A 20685-nucleotide genomic window follows, 5' to 3' on the forward strand; every position below is an offset into this window, starting at 1 on the left:
CTCATAGGTTTGAAGAAATGTTTATTTATCTTTGTATGTGTCAAAGTGGTGCAGCTAAATATTTTTAATTAAAAAAAAAATGTTTGGTTTGGGGCCGCTTTAAGGGCACCTCCTTTGACATGGGAGACCAGGGTTTGAATCTGTGTTATCGCTGATTTCAGTGTGCCAGAAAATGTGTGCCAAACATTTGTGACAATATCCCTTTGCTGGTCACTGCCTGCTTTGTGTGGAATGTGACTGACTGTTAACGTTTCACTTCAACATCTGTGTGACCGTGCCGTGTGTGGTTGCGTGTCGTTGTTATACGCCACTGTCACTGTATAAAAGTTAATTTGTTGTTTTGACATTTGTGACACTTCGTTTGCTGTGTTACCCCCACACAGCAACACCTGTGTGACCGACCATACTGTGTTATCAGTAATATCAGAATATCTGTGTGACAGACATTTTGTGAAAAATATACCTTTGTTGGTCCACTGCCTACCGTGTGTGGAATGTGTACTGACTGTTACCGTGTCCCTTTACCGACTGTGTGACTGTAAAGTGCATTCTAGGGGATCTCTGTGTGTCCAAAAAATAAATATATGAATAAGTTTGATTTAAATTGTGGCAATGCCCCTTGGCTGGCTGGTTGCTCACTGCTTGCTGTGTGTGGAATGTTTACTGATTGTTACTGTGTCCCTTTATCACCCATGTGACCGTGCTGTGCTTGCTAGGTGATCTATGTGTGGCAAAAATATATACTGCATATATGAATTTGATTTAAATTGTGACAATAACATTTCTGCACAATAAGATGGGATGCCCCATAAATAGAGCCATGATTATGTATTTTCTGTGTGTGATGACATGGCTGGTATCCTTAGAACCTTCCTAACTGAAATGTTTATAGCAGGGCATGAGGTGGCGTGTAGATGTCTTGCTCCTTCACGATCGCCTGTTTGCAAACTGGTTAATGAGAGTGAAAGGCACCTTGTCTTACGCCTAACTTATAGCTACACATAGGGGGTGCACAAATAAGTTCCATTCGACTTAGGACAAATGGAAAAACCACACCACGTAATCTGTATTACATTAATGACCATGCATAGCCTCCTGATGACTGAAGTGCTTTAGGTCATCTCTCAATGTTCCAGAGATGTACCCCCTGTACACTGTGAGGTTTCAGGGGAGGACTTATCTGTAAACTATTGCACCATAACTAATACCATATATACTCACATATAAGCCGAAGTACCCACTTTTCTGTCAGAAATCAGGAAAAAGTGATTTGACTTGCTTATAAGCCCCCTCCCCAGTAGCCAGATGTGCCCCAGTGCAAGTCATGCCCTCTCCCCATGTGCCTCAAGGATGATACAGCTGTGTCTCAAGACTCCACTAGATGGTGTCATAGTTATGAGACACAGTGATTTCCACACAGGAGGAATCCCCGATCACTGCACCGCTGACACGTTGCTTGCACGCACCGCTCCACAAGCCAGGGGACACAGGTATTCTTGAGCAGTGCACCATGCACACCATGTTGCAGGGGATGGGGGGGCTCAGACACAGCAGGGAGCCAACTGGCAAGAGCAGGATCACTAGTGCGAGATCCTTACGCTCCTCCTCCCAGTAACAAAACTTGCTCCACTGGCTCACATATAAGCTGAGGAGGTAACTTTTCAGCACATTTTTTGTGCTACTAAATTAGGCTTATATGCGAGTATACACGGTATGTTTAGCCTGAACTATTGTTTGGGCATGCCCACCACTTAACCTTCTATGCTAACACAGAGGCCCATATGCAATTGTAATGATCTGCTCAGCTGCCTGTGCAGGCAGGCAGCTTTTTGACCATTGTTTAGGTTTGCATGCTGCAGGACTCTCGAAAGGAGAGCTTCTGTCAGTTTTGCATCTTGTGTTTGCTGAGGAATTTGCATACGTTGTCATGCAAATTGCCTGGCCACATTCATTGGAGACGTGTACTATAAAAACTATGTATTTCCCACAATGCTTGGCTGGTCATAAGGATTCCTTCCTGAGAAACACTCCTGGAGGAGTGTCAGCCTTACTCTCTGTTTGAAGTTCAGCTTAGAGTAATTTCTGAAACTGCGCTAGGCAGGTTCCCCTAGTGCAGTTAGGATTGCTTATCTGTTTTGTTTGTTCTGTTGCGATTGTCCTGTCCCAGCGGTGGTCGACAGGAAATCGTCCTGATCTCTGTTCTTGGAGTATAGCTGGTGCAGCGGTTGCTACCAGCTATCTCTTCTGATCTGTCTCACTTGGATCGCACTAGCATCTTGCGCTAGCGCTGTGGATCCTTCTGTTCTGTCTCCTTGGATCGCGCTAGCCACTTTCCGCTAGTGCTGTGAATCCTTCTGTTCTGCCTTCCTGGATCGCACTTGCATCCTGCGCTAGTGCTGTGGATCCTTCTGTTCTGCTACTCTGTCTGCCTGGATCGCACTCACCTAGCGCTAGTGCTGTGGATCCTTCTGTTCTGCTACTCTGTACCTGGATCGCACTAGCATCCTGCGCTAGTACTGTGGATCCTTCTGTTCTGTCTTCCTGGATCGCGCTAGCCACTTTCGCTAGTGCTGCTAGACAAGTGTCTGTCTTGTCTGCTACGAACGCTTGCTGGAGGCTCGATGAGGTAACCGTTACGCAAGCGCTCGCGTCCTCTGTTGCATGTTTGTCTGTCGATGGTTAGTTAGGCGTGCTTGTCTCTATTGTGCTTATCACGTGGAGACCGCGCATGAACGCATGCACAGTTGCGAATGAGTGCGGTGTTCGCGTTCAGTTAGCGTTTGTTATTTTCTGTATCTCCTCATTGTATGATTTGCTGTGCCTTTGATATCCTCGTATTCTGTTCTGATCTGCCTTGTGTCACATTTGGCAATCGCCTTTCTTGCGGTTGCGTTTCTGTTTCGTATCTGCTGTTGTGTGTGCGCTGTCGCGGGGTGGCGACTAGATTGGCGCACACACATACAACCTGTCCCTTTGCTTGTTCTCATTCGCAATCGCTTCTCTTGCGATTACGTTCTGTGCTTCGTACAATTCCTGTCTGGCATTTGTGGAGTTACAGAGGATTGGTTCCTCTGCACTCCCCAGCGCCATCTGCCGACAGGAATTTCCCTCTACAGGTGCTTAGCACCTTTTGCTGGGTTCCTGCAATTACACGCTTGTGGAGGATTTCCGCCGTATCAGCGCACGCGTTGTGCGCTGGTCACGGAGGAAGTTCCGCAATCGCTACAGCAATTCACTTTTTTTCCTTAGTTTTCTCCTAGGTGATATTTTCACAACTTGTCAATAAAATGCCTTTTAAGCCACCAGCAAGCAAGAAAATAATCAAAATTTTGATAGTACTTTTTCACCCACTTTTTGGTATACATTTTTTTTTATTGCAGAGTACTGGGAAGTTATTAGAAAATGAAAAATTCTCTCCTAGGAGAAAACTCAGGAGAAAGTTAATTGCAAATGAGCCTTAATTGCATAGGAGTTATCTCGTAGGAGAGAATTTTCATCTTCTCTTTAAAGAGTAACTGTTAGCCCCCAAAGTGAAATTTAAATCTGTACAGCAATGTTTTATTTAGTATTAAACTGATCAAAAAAGCCAATGCAGAACTTAAAAATCTATATAATTTTGCTACTATGTAGCCTTTTTCCCAAGCTAACGACGCAAAGCCGCATATCAGATACTATTGACGAGCATGCCTATGTCTGCCCTCTCCCCCTCTCCCCCCCCAGGACCAGGTGCCGATCTATTTGCACCACAAACAGCTGACCGCTCTGACAGGGAGACAGAGCGGCAGCACTTCCAGCCGGAGCACCGCAGAGCAGCCAGCGCCGAGTCACATGTGAGAGAATCACATGTGAGAGATGCACGGCGCTGGCTGCTCTGCGGTGCTCCGGCTGGAAGTGCTGCCGCTCTGTCTCCCTGTCAGAGCGGTCAGCTGTTTGTGGTGCAAATAGATCGGCACCTGGTCCTGGGGGGGGAGAGGGGGAGAGGGCAGACATAGGCATGCTCTGCATGCTCGTCAATAGTATCTGATATGCGGCTTTGCGTCGTTAGCTTGGGAAAAAGGCTACATAGTAGCAAAATTATATAGATTTTTAAGTTCTGCATTGGCTTTTTTGATCAGTTTAATACTAAATAAAACATTGCTGTACAGATTTAAATTTCACTTTGGGGGCTAACAGTTACTCTTTAAACATTTTTCAACATTTTACAATTGAAAAGGTACTCAAAAGTTAGTGAAAAAGTACCACTACATTTATTTTGAGTATTTTTTTAGCTTGTTGGCTTTAAATGCATTTATGACAAGCTGTGACAATATCACCTAGGAGAAAACTCAGGAGAAAAAAATTATTTTCATATTTCATACAGTAAAACCTTATCTCAAGCTGTATCTTGGCTGTTTCTTGCTCTTCATAAAATGGGACTGAGTTCGGCTAAGTCTCAGGGACTATCTCAGAGAAGCTCTTTTGCATACACGTTTCTTAACTCTTCCTATACTGGAAAACAGAAAGGGACTTCACATAATTTCTTTGTAGGGCTAGTATCATATGTGAATCTCCTCATATTACACGTCATTTCAGATTTACTTGAAGTCCTAGGTCTTCCTAGACCACCCCATAAACTGTGCCAGTAACAGACCGAAGCATAATTCGAGCCCTATATTCTTTAAAGAGACTCCGTAACAAAAATTGCATCCTGTTTTTTATCATCCTACAAGTTCCAAAAGCTATTCTAATGTGTTCTGGCTTACTGCAGCACTTTATACTATCACTGTCTCTGTAATAAATCAATGTATCTTTCCCTTGTCAGACTTGTCGGCCTGTGTCTGGAAGGCTGCCAAGTTCTTCAGTGTTGTGGTTCTGCTATGAACTCCCCTTCCAGGCCCCTCTCTGCACACTGCCTGTGTGTTATTTAGATTAGAGCAGCTTCTCTCTTCTCTCTTATCTTTTACAAGCTGGATAAATCGTCCTCTGAGCTGGCTGGGCTTTCACATACTGAGGAATTACAAACAAGGGCAAAGCTGTTTGCAGGAAGAAAAGAGCAGCCTGAAACTTCAGTGCATGAGAACAGGGGGAAAGAAACACACAAATGATCTCTTGAGATTCAAAAGGAGTGCTGTATACAGCCTGCTTGTGTATGGATGTATTTTCTATGTGTGGACATACTGTACATCAACCTACTTCCTGTTTTGGTGGCCATTTTGTTTGTTTACAAACAAACTTTTTAAAACTGTTTTTAACCACTTTTTTTTTTTAAAACATATTTTATTTGAAATTTTTTATGTGAATACAGAAAAGACAGTTTACATATATGTTAGGTAAGAACAGATCATCATACAATGGCCTAGTCAAGTTACAGCACCCTAGGTGATCATCAATATGGTTTGATTGGTATAGTAGCTTGATTGACTAGAACATTGGGAGGCCATTCTACAGGTAGGCCGTCCATGGTCAGGAAGTAATGAATTTAACAGTTGTGAACCAATGAAATATAAACTTTTATAACATCCCCGATAACCCGCCCACCCCCCTAAACAGTTAGGTCTTTACTCTCTCTTTGATAGGGTTTAACCAGTCTATTAATCAGATGGATTTGAAAGGTCGGGACTTGGAATTCTTGAGGAGGAGATTTCCAAGGGGCCTAAAGTGCCCATCAATTGTTCATTACAATACCAGGAGGAATATTTGAAAGGTTCCATTAATTTGTCTATTACTTCTCGGGAGAACGTTAGTTTGATAAAGGGTTTCCACCTCCTAAAGAATTTTTTTGCATTTTTCTCTTTATGTAATAGGGTATCAGTTTTATCCATAGTGAATAAGTCTAGCATTTCATCTGTGACATCTCGTATGGTGGGTGTAGTGGGGTATATCCACCTGTTGTAGATGACCTTTTTTGCCGCGGCTAGGGTTAGATGTAGGATATCTGGGGTTTTAGGGGGGTTAGTAGATCTAATGTTGCTCTTTTCAGAAGAATGGAATAGGTATAGCATGGGATTTCGTATGTGGTGTCCACATCCCAGTCTCCCCAGGAGTCGAGAGATTTGTTCCCAAAAAAGTTCTATTTTAGGGCAGAGCCATGTGCAATGTGCTATGTCAGCATTAGGGTGACCGCACTTGGGGCATTCTGGTTTATAGTTAGGAGGAGGCTGTTTGTATTTAATATTAAAAGCGTATTTGGCTTTATGTAGGAAGAATAGGTGAGATTCTCGCCATGTTTCGCTGATTATGATGCTCTTGTATATATTCAGACCCTCTAAAATTTTGTCTGTAAGTTGAGGATGGGAAAAGTGTTTTGCCCATGTTTGGAATGCTAGAGAGCTAGTTTTTTTGGAGTTGATGCTTTGTAGGCATCTATGTAGGGTGGATAAGGATTGTCTCTCGGCTCCTGGTTGGAGAAAACGATCAAATGGTGTCACCCGAGCTATTGGAGATACAGAGCTTAGATGCTTACGAACATATGATCGTATCTGGCCATACACCAGGAAGTCTGACTTCGGTATACCCATTGACCTGGTTAACTCTGGAAATTCCCACCAGCGATTATCCCTGATGTTAAATAGTTGGCTTAGACTCTTGATCCCTCGATTTTCCCACCTAATAAAGGTGTTGTGTTGCATTCCTGGCGGGAAGTCAGGGGTGCCCCATAGTGGTAAATATTTGGAGATTCTCCATGGGAGCTTAAATAGTTTTCTTATTTCCTTCCAGGCGACCATTGTGTCTCTGATTACTATGCTGTGTTTTAGTCTAAGGGGGAGATTAGAGCAGGATGAGTGTAATAAACCTGGGAGAGTCCAGGGTTCAGCTAATGAGCTTTCAAGATCTAAGTTAGAGAATTCAGATGTATGAGAGACCCAGTCTCGGATATGTCGTGCCATACATGCGAGATTATATAGTCTTAAGTTAGGTAGGTTTAGCCCTCCTAGTTCCTTAGGTAGCTGCAGTTTATGGATTGAGATTCTAGATCTTTTATTTCTCCACAGGAACCTGGTTATCTCCTTATTGAGTGTCATAATGTCTTTGTGTTTTAGAAGGAAAGGTAATGTTTGCATTGGGTATAATAGCTTGCCGAAGGTGATCATCTTGATCAATGCACTACGTCCTGAGACGTTTAAAGGAAGATTATGCCAGGAGCGAATCTGGGATATCAGTTTGGGGATGAGGGAGGATATGTTTAATTGGTAAAGGGAATGTGGGTCTCTGTTTAATTGTATTCCTAGATATGTAACTGGGCCTTTAGTTATTTTTACTCCTAATGGGTTGGGGGAGGGGATGTGGGCTTTGGATGAAAGGTAAAGAAGTTCACTTTTGGACTGGTTAATTTTAAATCCTGACTCTGTGCCCACTTCTGAGATTACTTGAAGTACCTTTGGTACTTGTGTGATGGGATCGTTTAAGAAAATAAGGATGTCATCAGCAAAGAGTGTTTGGGATACCCGAGACTCTCCTATTTTAACTCCTGGGATGATGGAGTCTATTAATCTTGTGAGGGGCTCGAGAGCTATGTTAAAGAGTAGGGGCGAAAGGGGGCATCCTTGCCTGGTGCCTCGTTGCAGTGGGAAAGGAGCTGAAAGGAAGCCTGGGGTGTAAATACGTGCTTTGGGCGTGGCATACATTAAGTTGAATAGATTAAGGAATTCACCTGAAAAACCCATTTTATCGAGAATAAGTTTAAGCCAATCCCAGTTGACTGCATCAAATGCTTTCTGGGCATCGAGGAGTAGAATGGCTGTGTGTTGATGAGTAATGGGATAGGCCTTCACCTGTTCCATGATTACTAAGAGTTTGCGAATGTTAGATATGGCTGATCTGCCCCTAATGAAGCCTACTTGATTATTGTGAATAAATTTGGGCATGAGTATAGCTAATCGGTCTGATATGAGTTTTGTGAGGATTTTGAGGTCTTGATTTATGAGTGAGATGGGGCGATAGGAATCAGGTAGAGATGGGTCTTTGTTTTTTTTATGTATTAATTTGATATAGGTTTCATTCCCAGAGGGGATGAATTTTTTCCCAGTTAGTATGTCGTTATAGAGAGTCTCGAGTGTAGGGGATATTTGTATTTTAAGGATTTTGTAGAATTCTGAGGAGAGGCCATCTGGGCCAGGAGCTTTGTTATTTGCTAAGTTTGAAATAGTGGCCGTTATTTCTTGCGCTGTGATTGGGGCATTTAGTAAGGCTAGTTCATCCGATTTTAATTTAGGTAAGGTTAGATTGTTAAGTATATGGGAGCTCTTTGTTTTGTTACATGTCGAAGGGGAGGTGTAAAGCTTGGCAAAATATTGCCTAAAGATACTATTAATTTCTTTTGGATGGCTATGGCAGACCCCTGAGTCATCTCTTATTGCAGATATGGGGGAGGATTCAAATCCTCCTTTAGCTATTATAGCCAACAAACGCCCGGCTTTATTGCCATACTTAAAATATTGCAATTTCTTGTATGGTTGGACATATACTTCTCTCATTTTGAACCATTGATCCGTTTGGGTTTTGGCTTTAAGCCAGAGTGTTCTATTTTGGGTGGAAGGTGTTTTTTTGTAGGCACGATATGCTTCTCTGGAGATTTGTACATATTTATCATATTCCTTATTAGTTTTCCTCTTTTTTGCTGAGGTAAATGCCATGATACGGCCTCTCAAAACCGCTTTTGCTGCATCCCAGAACAGCTGGGGTGTGTTAATATGTCCCTTATTGTCATGGTGGTATTCTAGCCACCAGTTCTGAAGCAGCAGGTGGAATTCTTCATCAGCATAGAGCTGTGTGGGGAATCTCCAGAGGATATCGTTACCCTTGGGGATCTGATAAGTGAATTCGGCCATTGTTGGTGAATGATCCGAGATAACAAGGTCTGATATAGTAGCTTTCGAGAGTCTATGTATTAAGGACTGATTAACAAATAGATAGTCTATTCTTGAAAAGGATGAGTGTGGATGTGAATAGAAGGTAAATTCTCGATCGTAGGGATGGAGGTATCGCCAGGTATCCTGTAGGGAAAGATTATCGATCATTTCAGCCAGTGGTGTGGTATGTGTTAGAGTGGGGTTTTTTTTAGGATTAGACTTGTCCTCTAGTACAGTGTTTCTCAACATTTTATTGGCATGTACCCCTTTTAAAAGCTTGTACTCGCCAAGTACCCCCTAGCATGGTAAACATTATCACAAGTACCCCTTGACAAATAAATATTTAAACGTAGTGCATAATAATTGGTTCTAAACAATTTCCAAGCATTTACTGTTGCTTTTAATTAGCTAAAATACTAATTTGGTGTTGTTTATGTAGGATTTATCATTTTCTAAAACTCTAAATTTGTTATACTTGGTTAAGTATATCAAGCATGAGTACCCCCTGGAACCATCAGAAGTACCCCTTGGGGTACGCGTACCGCATGTTGAGAACCTAGGCTCTAGTAGATGCATGACATCATTAAAGTCACCACCTATTATGAGATTAGATTGCATGTGTTGCATAATGATAGGTAACAGTTGTTGGAAAAATTCTTTTTTACCCTCATTAGGCCCATAGACATTGAAAATAACAATAGTATCACTCGGCATCGTGATGCGTACAGCTGAACACCTTCCCTGTTTGTCACAGTATATTGGATCGACTTGGCACTGTAATTGTTTGTTTATGAGAATAAGAACTCCCCCTTTTTTGTTTTGGGTGGGAGAACCCGAGCAGTGCGCTACCCATTTTTTTTTCATATAGTTAAGTTCATGGGGCTTTAAATGAGTTTCTTGAAGTAATGCTACGTCTGTGTCAAGGGATTTAAGGTGACGCAGAACCTGAGCTCTTTTGATTGGAGATCTAAGACCTTTGATATTCCAGGATACTACTTTTAGTGTTGGTTTGTTAGCCATATGGATAAATTAGGTGGCGTTCAGCTGTGTGCATGCAGATAGGTACATGTCTAAACATAATTCTGGCATAAAAGATAAACATGTGAACTTCATATTGCATGTGAGAATATAACCCCTGAGAGAGCAAAGACCAAAAATCCCAACTATATAAACAGATTATCATCTGGTTGGAACATATTTTAGCAACCAGTTCAAAGATTGTTAATGTGACTAGTATCAGTCTCAGCCATGGCTGCAGAAGCCAGCAACGAGGAGGAATAAGTAGGAGAGAAGGAGAGAGAGAAAGGAAAAACATAGAAAATGCAAACTGACATTGGACTTCACTTCTTCCCTGCATCTATGCATCTTAGCTACCGAAGCCTGTAGTCTATTTACTCACTACAGCAGTATGAGAGTTATGGTATGAACATGTATTGGGCGAGGAAATTGAGGAATAGAGTTGTAGGTTATTGCCTTGAACAGATTATGGTCCAATAATGATTATTCACTCCTTGTCCTTTTCCTGGAAGGGAGATTTAGGGGGTGACATCTGGGTCTGCGGAGGAACAGCTTTGCGCGAAGCAGAGGGTGACGAGTAATTAGCCATTAAGTATTTATCTGCCTCTTTGGCACTTTTGAAGAAATGAGTTTGGCCATCTTCTCCGGTGATCCTGAGAACTGCGGGGTATAAGAGGGCAAATTTGATCTTTTTTAGAGCTAAAAAGGAGCATGCTTTAGTAAAGGACTGTCTCTTCTCGGTGACTTCTAGAGAATAGTAATTGAATAGGCGTATACGGGATTCCATGTACGATAAGGTAGCATTGCCAGATTTGAAAGCACGTAGTATTTTAGCTTTGGCGCCATAATCTAGGAATCTCGCCATTACTACTCTTGGAGGGGCTCTTGATGAGGCAGAACGAGGTGGTCCGACTCTGTGTGCTCTCTCGGTTTTGAACTCCCCTGTCATTTTCAGCAGCTGAGGTAAGGTTGTTTCGCAAAAGTCAGCCAGCATGTCGGGTCCGCAGGCCTCAGGGAGGCCTATGATGCGCAAGTTATTCCGCCTCGACCTGTTTTCCAGGTCTTCAATCCTGCTATGATATGTTCTGTTTTGCCTGGTAATAAAGTCTATGGTGTGGAAGGCCTTATCTAAGTCGTCCTCGCACTGTGAGAGACGTTGCTCCGCGTCATCGAGTCTGGAGGTATGGTCGTGTAGCTTTTGGTTGATGCCCGTAAGAGCCTTAGAGATGGCTGTTTCAACAGCGGTTTGGAGCTCGGGCGCTAAGGTTTTCATGACCTCCTGTGCTATATTCTTATAGCTTATATGGGGAGAGGTGCTCTTACCGTCCTCTGAAGGTACGTCTGACTCATCATCCCATTCCCTTTGCGAGGAGCGGTCGTCAGAGCGGAGGCCGTGTTTCCTCGAGGTAGGCGCCATCTTGTCTTTAACACGAGCGTCTCCGTGTTCTTGTTCCTTGCATGAGGAGCGGGTCAAATAGCGGTCCATTCTGGGTCCGTTGATTGGGCTGTAGTGTGGGCCACCCAGAGATGTAATTACCGGGTGATTCGTGTTGGTTTTCCCGCTGCAGTGAGTCAGGCTTGTCGGAGCTCCGCTCTCGTCCTCCTTACATGCAGGCGCCGGAACCGGAAGTCCTCTTTAACCACTTTTAATGCGGCGAGGAGCGGCGAAATTGTGACAGAGGGTAATAGGAGATGTCCCCTAACGCACTGGTATGTTTACTTTTGAGCGATTTTAACAATACAGATTCTCTTTAATGCAGAGCTTGCAATTTTCGCTTTTGAGTGAAAATGTTTTTCAGTCTTTTGGTGTAGAGTTCCAGAGCCTACAGGCTGTACGATGTCACTGTGTCACCCTGCTCAGTCTACCAATGTAACATAGTGCTTTCTGCTCAGAGAGAGATCTGATGTCATTGCGCAGCTACAGCCAGACATGACCTCACCCTGGATTTGTGCATTGGGTCAGAACAGGAAGTGTTTCATATGTTCACAATACAGCTAGAACCTCTTGATAATTAAAGCTCAAAGTTAATTGGAATCTAGAATGTGGTTTCTAATGACCTTCCCTGCCAGAGACAGAGACTCTCTTGTTTACTTGTTTGCTGCGTGCTTGTTAAGCTGTTCACTGTCTCTTCTCACTAAATTCCGGAGCGATCAGCAGAAGAATCGCTTCTCTGGACAGAATGCTATATTTCTTTGATTTAATTATTTATATGATTAGCACTAAAATGCTAAGTAAAATGTTTTTTTTCTTTAGAAATCCGCGAATACACCAGAATTTCAGTTTTTGTTGCTTGACCTGAAGATTCATCTGGTCATGTTTTGTGAGCAGAAGACTGCTGAGTGGCTATAATAAACGAGATGTTAATGTTACAAGAGCAAAGTCCCCATACTAGTGACTAGACTGTTGTCTATGAAACTATCTCCTCCTTACTGCAATACACACAAGGGCTTTTTCTTTGAACTTGTACGTAAAGCTTGCCGATCCAACTAGCAAGTGGAGCTCCAAATAAACATCACATTTTCATTTGTGAACAAAAACCACAACTTTTCCTAACCCTACCGACCCTCCACCCCCCAACCTCAATACCTAACTGTACGGCAGTGGTCACACTTGAGCAAATCCGCAGCGTTTTGCCGCAGACAAAGAACGCATGGGAAATAACATACCGTATATATATATATATATATATATATATATATATATATAGTCTATGGTGCCACAGTGTTTTCCGGAGGTATATACGATTACGCATAGCCCTAAAAATAAGATACAACTTGCACTACTCTCCTGCACAATGCATGCAGTTTTCAATGGAAATCAATAGCTACTGTAAAAAAAAAAAAAGCTTGTTAAAAACTCTCAACTGTGCGGCGAAACACTTGCAGGTAATCAATTTCCGCGTATGCAAGCATGATCCCTCCCTAACTGACTTCCCCCAACCAATGCCTAACCCTAAACAGCTGCCAGCATTGCTTATAGTGTAACTGTCGGGCATAACCTCAAAAATCAATTCTTTAATTTTATCTGGTAAACAAGTAATAAGGTTGCTAACCAGGCAATCTAAAAGTTAAAATCACTATTACTTTTCTTGTTGATACATGATCCTTCCCCAGTTCACCTGACTTATTTGGTACACACAACATTTGGTACACACAAAGGAAGTTGCAGGGCATGCTGGGTTGTCCTTTTTTGCTTCTCTACTTTCCCCTCAGACTTAACTAATGCAGCCTGATTGGCTGAAGCCTCTCTCCCTCCTGGTTTCCCCTCCCACATCCCTGTTCCTCTCTGATTGGCCAATATTTCTCATGCTGAGTCAATGCACTTTCTATAGTGGAGGGCGGGCAATCCATACACAATCAGGCAGAGGAAAGTAAGGGAGGAAATTACATCAGGATTGGCTTCAAAATAGCCACAGTTAAAATGGGAAATGCTAAGGATTCTCTTTTTTTTTTTTTTTTTTTACTGTAGAAAAATCACTAAAATCAAAACGTGGACAGTGAAATACATATGTTATGTAAGTAGAGCAAGTATTTATCTACTTATATATATGTGGTTTTTTTCTGAGATAGTATGGCTGACAGCTCCTCTCTTTAAGGCTGCTTCACAGTGGGACGTTACAGGCGCACGTTAGAGCAGCCTGTAACGCACCCCCACCGCACAGCAATGAAAAATCAATGGGATGTTTACAGTGCCCACGTTGCGTTACACAGTAACGCTTCACGTCAAGACAACGTACTGCATGCAGTGCTTTATAAGCGGCTAAGCCGCGTTAGACTGTTTGCACATGCTCAGTACGGGTGGTTTTTTTAATTTTAGGGGCGGAGAGGAGGCGGGGAGAGGCCGCTACGTAGCCAGGCACATGGCTACTTGGCATTCACTGCACTTGTAGTGTTTACGCTTTGGAGCGGCCGCTGATTGGCTGGCGGGACCACGTGATGCGGAGAGCTCCGTTCACGTGGTCTCCGCAGCGCCTCCGACCGAACAGGCGCACCAAGAGCTGCTTGTAACGCGGCTCTTGGTAGCGTCCTGCTCCAACACCACCAGGCGTTGCGTTAGGGGCACGTTATGTGCCCTATAACGTCCCCTAAACGCAACGTCCTGGTGTGTAAGTAGCCTAAGGGTTAGGGCTGAATTTAATGAAGCTGAACCACCTGTCAAAAAAAAAAGAAATTGGTAGCAGAATCCAGCAAAGGAGAACTCTATGACATTTCACTATACTGGTCATTCAATGAGAATAAAAATTGTAATTTTTATACTTTTTAAACGTTACCAGCTGAAGAAGATAACACTTTCTCCTGCCAGCTGGCTGACCCACCTATTGGAATGAATCAGAAGATAATTAGAGTAGCAGAATTTTTGTGTTACAGCTTGAAGACAAAATACTTGCCATACTTTAAAATAATACAATGACAATGCCATGTATGAGAGAAATTCACTTACTGTTAAAACAGACACATTCAGAAAGTTATTTTAAACCCACACTTAAATGAGGTTATTGCACTGGTGAAGTGATTCATAACAGAAACATTAGTAACAAACCTCTGTAAACCTATGGGAAACCACAAGGACAACTGAAGTGAGAAGAATATGGAGGCTGCCATATTTATCCTTTTACACAAATTGTCTGTCAGCCCTTCCAATCTTGTAGTCAGGTGATTGTGCTCTTGATATAGCAGCTATACTCATACATCCATCCTGTCCCTCTTCAGGAAACCACTCAGCGGATGTTGGGGTCTTAAAAGACCAGTCAGCGCTTTTGGGGTGTATGGCCCCCTGTCGCCTCCCAGGCTCACACCTCCTTTTCCTGTGACATTTCAGATGATGGGACACTGTATGTGTCTGCCTCTTATCCATCCTCTTGGGACTGGTTGCGGTATATATATGGAGAAAAACACACGGAAAACCAGCTTCCGATAGTGTAATTCTGCACTTTTTCTCGTATAAAAGTATTAAAATCATAAAAGAATTTGCGCAGCAAGGTGTACATAGAGACTATAGGTGGAGTCAGCTCCCTTATGGACGCCGTCATAGACCAAACCTCCTCATATGCCACCGCCGTGCGCTCCGTTCAAAAACACTGCTGGTACGATAAGCCAGTCTCCAGCATGCATCTAGCGTCCTACATCACTCTGTGGCTCTGCCCTATGCATTTCATTGCCTAGCAACTCCTCAGGAGCTACGCTGCCAATCTATTTGGCTGCAGTAGTGTCTGAATAACACCAGAAACTAGCATGTAGCTAATCTTGTCAGATCTGACAATAATGTCAGAAACACCTGATCTGCTGCATGCTTGTTCAGGGTTTATGGCTAAAAGTATTAGAGGCAAAGGATCAGCAGGACAGCCAGGCAGCTGGTATTGCATAAAAGTAAATACATATGGCAGCCCCCATATCCCTTTCACTTCAGTTGTCCTTTAACCACTTCAGTCGTTTTCACTTTATGCATCCGAGCAATGTTCACTTCCCATTCATTAGCCTATAACTTTATCACTACTTATCACAATGAACTGATCTATATCTTGTTTTTTTCGCCACCAATTAGGCTTTCTTTGGGTGGTACATTTTGCTAAGAGCCACTTTACTGTAAATGCATTTTAACAGGAAGAATAAGAAAAAAACTGAGAAAATTCATTATTTCTCAGTTTTGCCTCCATAATGAAAACTCACGTATTGTATTTGCCCATTTGTCCCGGTTTTTACATCATTTAAATTATGTCCCTATCACACTGTATGGCGACAATATTTTATTTGGAAATAAAGGTGCATTTTTTCCGTTTTGCATCCATCACTATTTACAAGTTTAAAATACAAAAAAAATTGAAATATTTCATCTTTACATTGATATTTAAAAAATGTAGACCCTTAGGTAAATATTTACGTTTTTGTTTTTTTTTATTGTAATTTTTTTTATTTTATATTAAACATTTTATTTGGGTATTTTTGGGAGGGTGGGATGTAAACAATAATTTTTTCTGTAAATATGTGTTTATTTATTTTTTTGCATTTAGTTGTAGTTTTACTTTTTGGCCACAAGATGGCAGCCATGAGTTTGTTTACATGACGTCACTCTAAGCGTAACACATACGCTTAGAGGGACGCATGGGGACGCAAGAGCCAGAAATAGCGAAGCTTTCGAGAGAAGCTGTTGCTTTTTCTGCGGGGGAGAGGTATCAGTGATCGGGCACCATAGCCCAATTCATTGATTCCTGGGCTAACGAACCGCGGGCCGGGAGCACGCGTAAACGCATGCGATCGGCCGCGGGAGCGTGCGGACGCGCACATGGCCTCCTGGACGTAGCTACTACGTCCAGGAGACAAAAGTGGTTAAGGAGTGTACACATGCACAGTTCGCCTGGCTTGAACCCTCTGGCAACAGTTTAGGTCTGAGTGCTGTACAGATGTGTCACTAGCCTGTAACTAGTGAAGTGTTCTGTTGCTATGAGGGGGGAAAGGTTTGATAACACAGCGCTCAATAGAGTGGCTGCCAGCAGGAGGGGTGGAGAGAAAAACCCTCAGCTTGCACTCAGCCGAGAAGATCCGACACTCTGGATCTGTCAGCTGACCAGCCACCTCTTTATTTTTTATCCAGTGAAACTAAAGTTTCACTTTAACTATGACAGCCATGGTGTAGGCATGTAGAGCTGCCTGCACACATCTAGTTACCTACCAGGGGTTGTTATAGACAGCTGTTCACATGTGATGTGGGCTTTCACAGGGTGCAGAGTGAAAGGAGTCCTTGGTCTTCACTAGCACCCTTCACAAGAAATAATCGGCCTGTACCCCTATCCGCCATCAGATTAACCAACCCCCGGACCTATTGCATGGTATGTTTTGTACAGATGCCAGAAGCTCACATTAACAGTGTTCTTCATGGCCTGTAAGTAATAAATTCAAATAGGAAATACAAAATTTTGCCTACATGGAGGTTGACATTAAAAATCATTATTTTAATCTGTGATCATGCAGTCTTGGTCCTATTGTACTTCACTCCCTAATATGGGAAAGATTGTGTTCCCAGGAGCCACATTATAATGCTAACACAGCCAAGATAAATTACTGACGTGAAGTCACAGCTCTGCTATTTCCAGCTCCGATGTGGATTAGAGTATGACAAGATTTAAGGGAAGGAGACTCTAGCATCAGAGGAGGATGTTATGGTGGGGAGGGGGATCTGCAGGCAGACCACACATGTTAGGAAGAGTCTGCAATCCACTTAAAGAATCTGATTATTGACTCTCGCTGAGGGTTACAGAGAGCATGTTACAGAGAGCTATGTAAAATTGTAGTCTCTTCACATGTTGTAATCTATAAAAATCCACAGTCACACAGTCTCTTAGCATTAATGGAGACCATGGGTAGCAATAGGGGTGCAGAAGTTGCAACTGCATCGGGGCCCTTGAGCCAGAGGGGCCCCGATAGGCTCTCCCTCAATCACAGTATTAGCTCTTTATTGAACCTGTGCTGGTAATATCACTTCTATAGATGCAATAGTGGTAATCATTAACAAACTGCTCCCCATACCCTTCTTGCACCTCCGACACTGTAGTTGCCCTGGGCAGGTTTTGGTGAGCTGTATCCATTGATATGTATAGAATTCTTGGGGGGCCCAATATAAAACTTGCAGGGGGCCCAAAGCTCCTTCACTATGCCACTGAATGGAGGGATATATGTTTTTGTTAAATGCAACCCAGCCTTAACCTTCTGAGCAGTATATACCGCTCACTCGCCTCAGGAGTCCCCCAGGATTAACAGATTGCATGGCTGCAAAAGGCTTAGCTAGCAGTAGGCTAGCTAGTATAGGTAGCCAGCACCCCCCGATTTCCCCCGATCCAGCCACTTATACATTACCCAGCGTGGTTCCAGCGATTGGTGCAGCCTCCCTGCACAGCTCCTGTCTCTCTATGGGGAGGATCGGGTCTGCGCATGACATCATGTATGATCCTCCCCATAGAGACACCAGTAGTGAAGAGATAAGGAGAGGCCCCGGTGGTGGAGAAAAGACACGAGAGGAAGCGCTGGATTTCAGGTGAGAGTAACTCTTCTTTTCTATCAGTCAGTCTGAAGTTTAACTCAACAAGCGCTGCACTCCTGACCAGCCGCCAATTGACCGAAATCTTCCATTTGGCGCTGTCAACTGAATCAATCAATTTTGGCCAAAAGTTGATAATCCGGGAATTGTTTGTGTAATCGATTTCTAGCAGATTTGATAAAATGATGGAATGGGCTGGATATTTGATAAAATAATATTGACCAGTTTATGGTTACCACAAAAGACATCTGCTTAGATATGGAAGGTGCAGTTTTCTGTTTTTTTGCACATCAAGTCAGACAGTGTATTTTTGAAATGGACAGTACAATACAGTAATATGAATATTTTATTTATTTATTTATTTGTTGTATTTGTTGTATAATAAGTCCCATATCTGTAAGTAAAAACATGCCATACAGTCTAACCACCTCAGTAGTGCTGCCCACTGTTTGCAATAACCGGTCACTGCTGATCCCAGAAAATTCCCAAGACTTTAAAATCTGACACTTTGTCTCCCCCCCCCCCCCCCCCTCCTCATGATGCCATTGCCTTCTCCCTGTATTGTTGCTACTAATCTAGGGTGCAGCCAGAGTTTGAGTGAAGGTGTTAGGAGGTGGTATGACTGGTGCTGTAAGGGAAATAGCGGGGAGTGGAGGGTTGTGCCTGGATGTCTGTACCAGAAAGTCCAGCTCAATGTGCTGCTCAGGAGAACAATATTGATAACAGCAGGGAATGCTGCTGAGGTAGTCAAGCTGCGTGATATACCACCAGTAAACATTACAGAATCCACTACAGATAAAATATAGAAATCCTGAAAGTTTATCTTATAAAACAGAGATTGTTTTAGGTTAAGAATGACAAAGGGTTTGAGCCCCCACCAAGCAATATCCCCATGCTGTATGTAATTAAATCAACTGATGTAAATTCTAGAAATCTGTCTTCACCTGACAATCACATGTTGTTGTGTTGAGTTCTAGGAATCTGCCTCAAAACAACTGCATGGTTGCATTTTGCACCCTCCATAGAACCCCCTTCTAATGGTGCTATGGCAGTTTTGACCATGTCCCTCTTATTAGTTCCAAGTAACCCTCTGCATCATTCTCAAGGGTCAGTGTCCAGACATGAGGGACCACAGAAAGATACTCGGGGTCACATAAGCGCTGGAGGAGGTGGAGAATGTTAGGCTTTTATAACATACAGCAGAGTGATATTCTTAGGGTGGTGGAGGGATGAGCAAACTCCCCAGAGATGCACTGAAATACTGTATATACTTGCATAGAAGCTGACCCGCGTATAAGCCAAGGTACCTACTTTTCCCTCAGAAACCAGAAAAAAATGATTGACTCACGAATAAGCCCCCAACCCAATATAACCCCCTCCACAGTAGCAAGATGTACCTCCAGTATAATTCAGCCCCCCTCCCCATAGCCAGATATGCCCCAAGGATGATACAGCTGTGTCTCAAGAAGCCGCTAGATGGCGTCATAGATATGAGACACAGCGTTTGCCACACAGGAAGAATCCCAGATCAGTGCACCACTGACATGTTGCTTGCACGCTCCGCTCCACAAGCCAGAGGACACAGGTAGTTTTGAGCAGTGCACTCTGCACACCATGATGCAGAGGATGGGTGGCACGGACACAGCAGGGAGCAAGCTGGCAAGAGCAGGGTCACTAGTGCATGATCCTTACTCTCCTTTTCCAGTAACAAAACCTGCTCCACCTTCCGCTCTGCTCCATTGACTGGCATATAAGCCGAGGGGGTAACTTTTCAGCACTTTTTTTGTGCTGAAAAATTAGGCTTATACGCGAGTATATAAGGTACATAAAAATATGAAAGCAAAAAGACATTCTTGTTAAGCTGCTTCTCCTTCTTCTCTTAGGGGCACTATGAGGTGGAGGATATAGTCAGTAAGTTAGAAGAGAAGGGCCTGCATCCTGGTACCTCAGTAGAGGAGTATTTGGCCTTCCTGTGGAATCTGTACCAGGTGGCAGAAAGAAACTTACTGACGGCAAATAACAGCTTGGAGGAGCTGAAGCACCAGCAGGCAGAAGAAATGAAAGAGGTGAGTGTATTTGTTAATATATCAGTATATTATGTATACTGGTATATTATTAAAGAGTTTTTTCAAAGACAAAATAAAAGTATACAAGTGCATTATAGTATAAAGCACAGAAAAAAAAACATAAAACCTAAGTCACAGAAGGCATAGCAAAACCGTCGTCGTGCATGAGCAGTGCAGAGGCACCCGTCTTTGGAAGCACTTGGAGGTGAATGTTTCCAAAGCCTTCCTAGGAGTCCTGAAGGTACGGATTTATACGGGGGACAGCGGGGGAACGAGGAGATGGAGAGAGGACTGAGAAGGGTCAATTGGATCCAGAACCTTTCCTATTAGGTGAGTATCTAAGGGCTGGTTCATACCTGTATCACAAATCACGGTGGCGATTTTGCGGCTCAAAATTTAGCAATTTTGTCAAAATTCACGATTGTGATTCCTGTTCAATAGCACGAGAATCACATTGCAATGGCCTCCAGAAATGATGCATGCAGCGTGTTTGCAACTTATGCAAAATTCTAATCGCAAACGCTGCAGTGGGAATGATCCCATAGGGCAGGGGTTCTCAAACTGGGTGCCACGGCACCCGGGCACGCCTCGAGCCCCTTCCAGGGGTGCCTTGGCATTCATCCCCATGCTTTGTGCATTGCCATTAGGTAATGTAACCTCACATTGATATACAATGCGCCTGCAACCTTAGTCCCAGCAGCTGTGGTTGAAGTTGGACACCAGAGGAATCTGGGTGGAGCGACAG

The 20685-nt window shown here is 43.2% G+C and overlaps 1 protein-coding gene across 6 annotated transcripts in view; it reads left to right on the forward strand.

Moving 5' to 3' along the window:
- CCDC30 (coiled-coil domain containing 30) overlaps window positions 1-20685 on the forward strand; it is a 113931-nt gene that overhangs the window by 2971 nt on the left and 90275 nt on the right. For all 6 annotated transcript variants that reach the window (XR_011022114.1, XM_068240551.1, XM_068240549.1 and 3 more), the window contains exon 3: window positions 19758-19940. Coding sequence is in view for 5 of the 6 variants with exons in the window: in XM_068240551.1 (XP_068096652.1) it covers window positions 19758-19940 (183 nt within the window). In the remaining variant the exon portion in view is untranslated. The remainder of the gene's footprint in view (window positions 1-19757; window positions 19941-20685) is intronic.

Source organism: Hyperolius riggenbachi, chromosome 6 (genome assembly GCF_040937935.1).
Source record: "Hyperolius riggenbachi isolate aHypRig1 chromosome 6, aHypRig1.pri, whole genome shotgun sequence".
NCBI lineage: Eukaryota > Metazoa > Chordata > Amphibia > Anura > Hyperoliidae > Hyperolius > Hyperolius riggenbachi.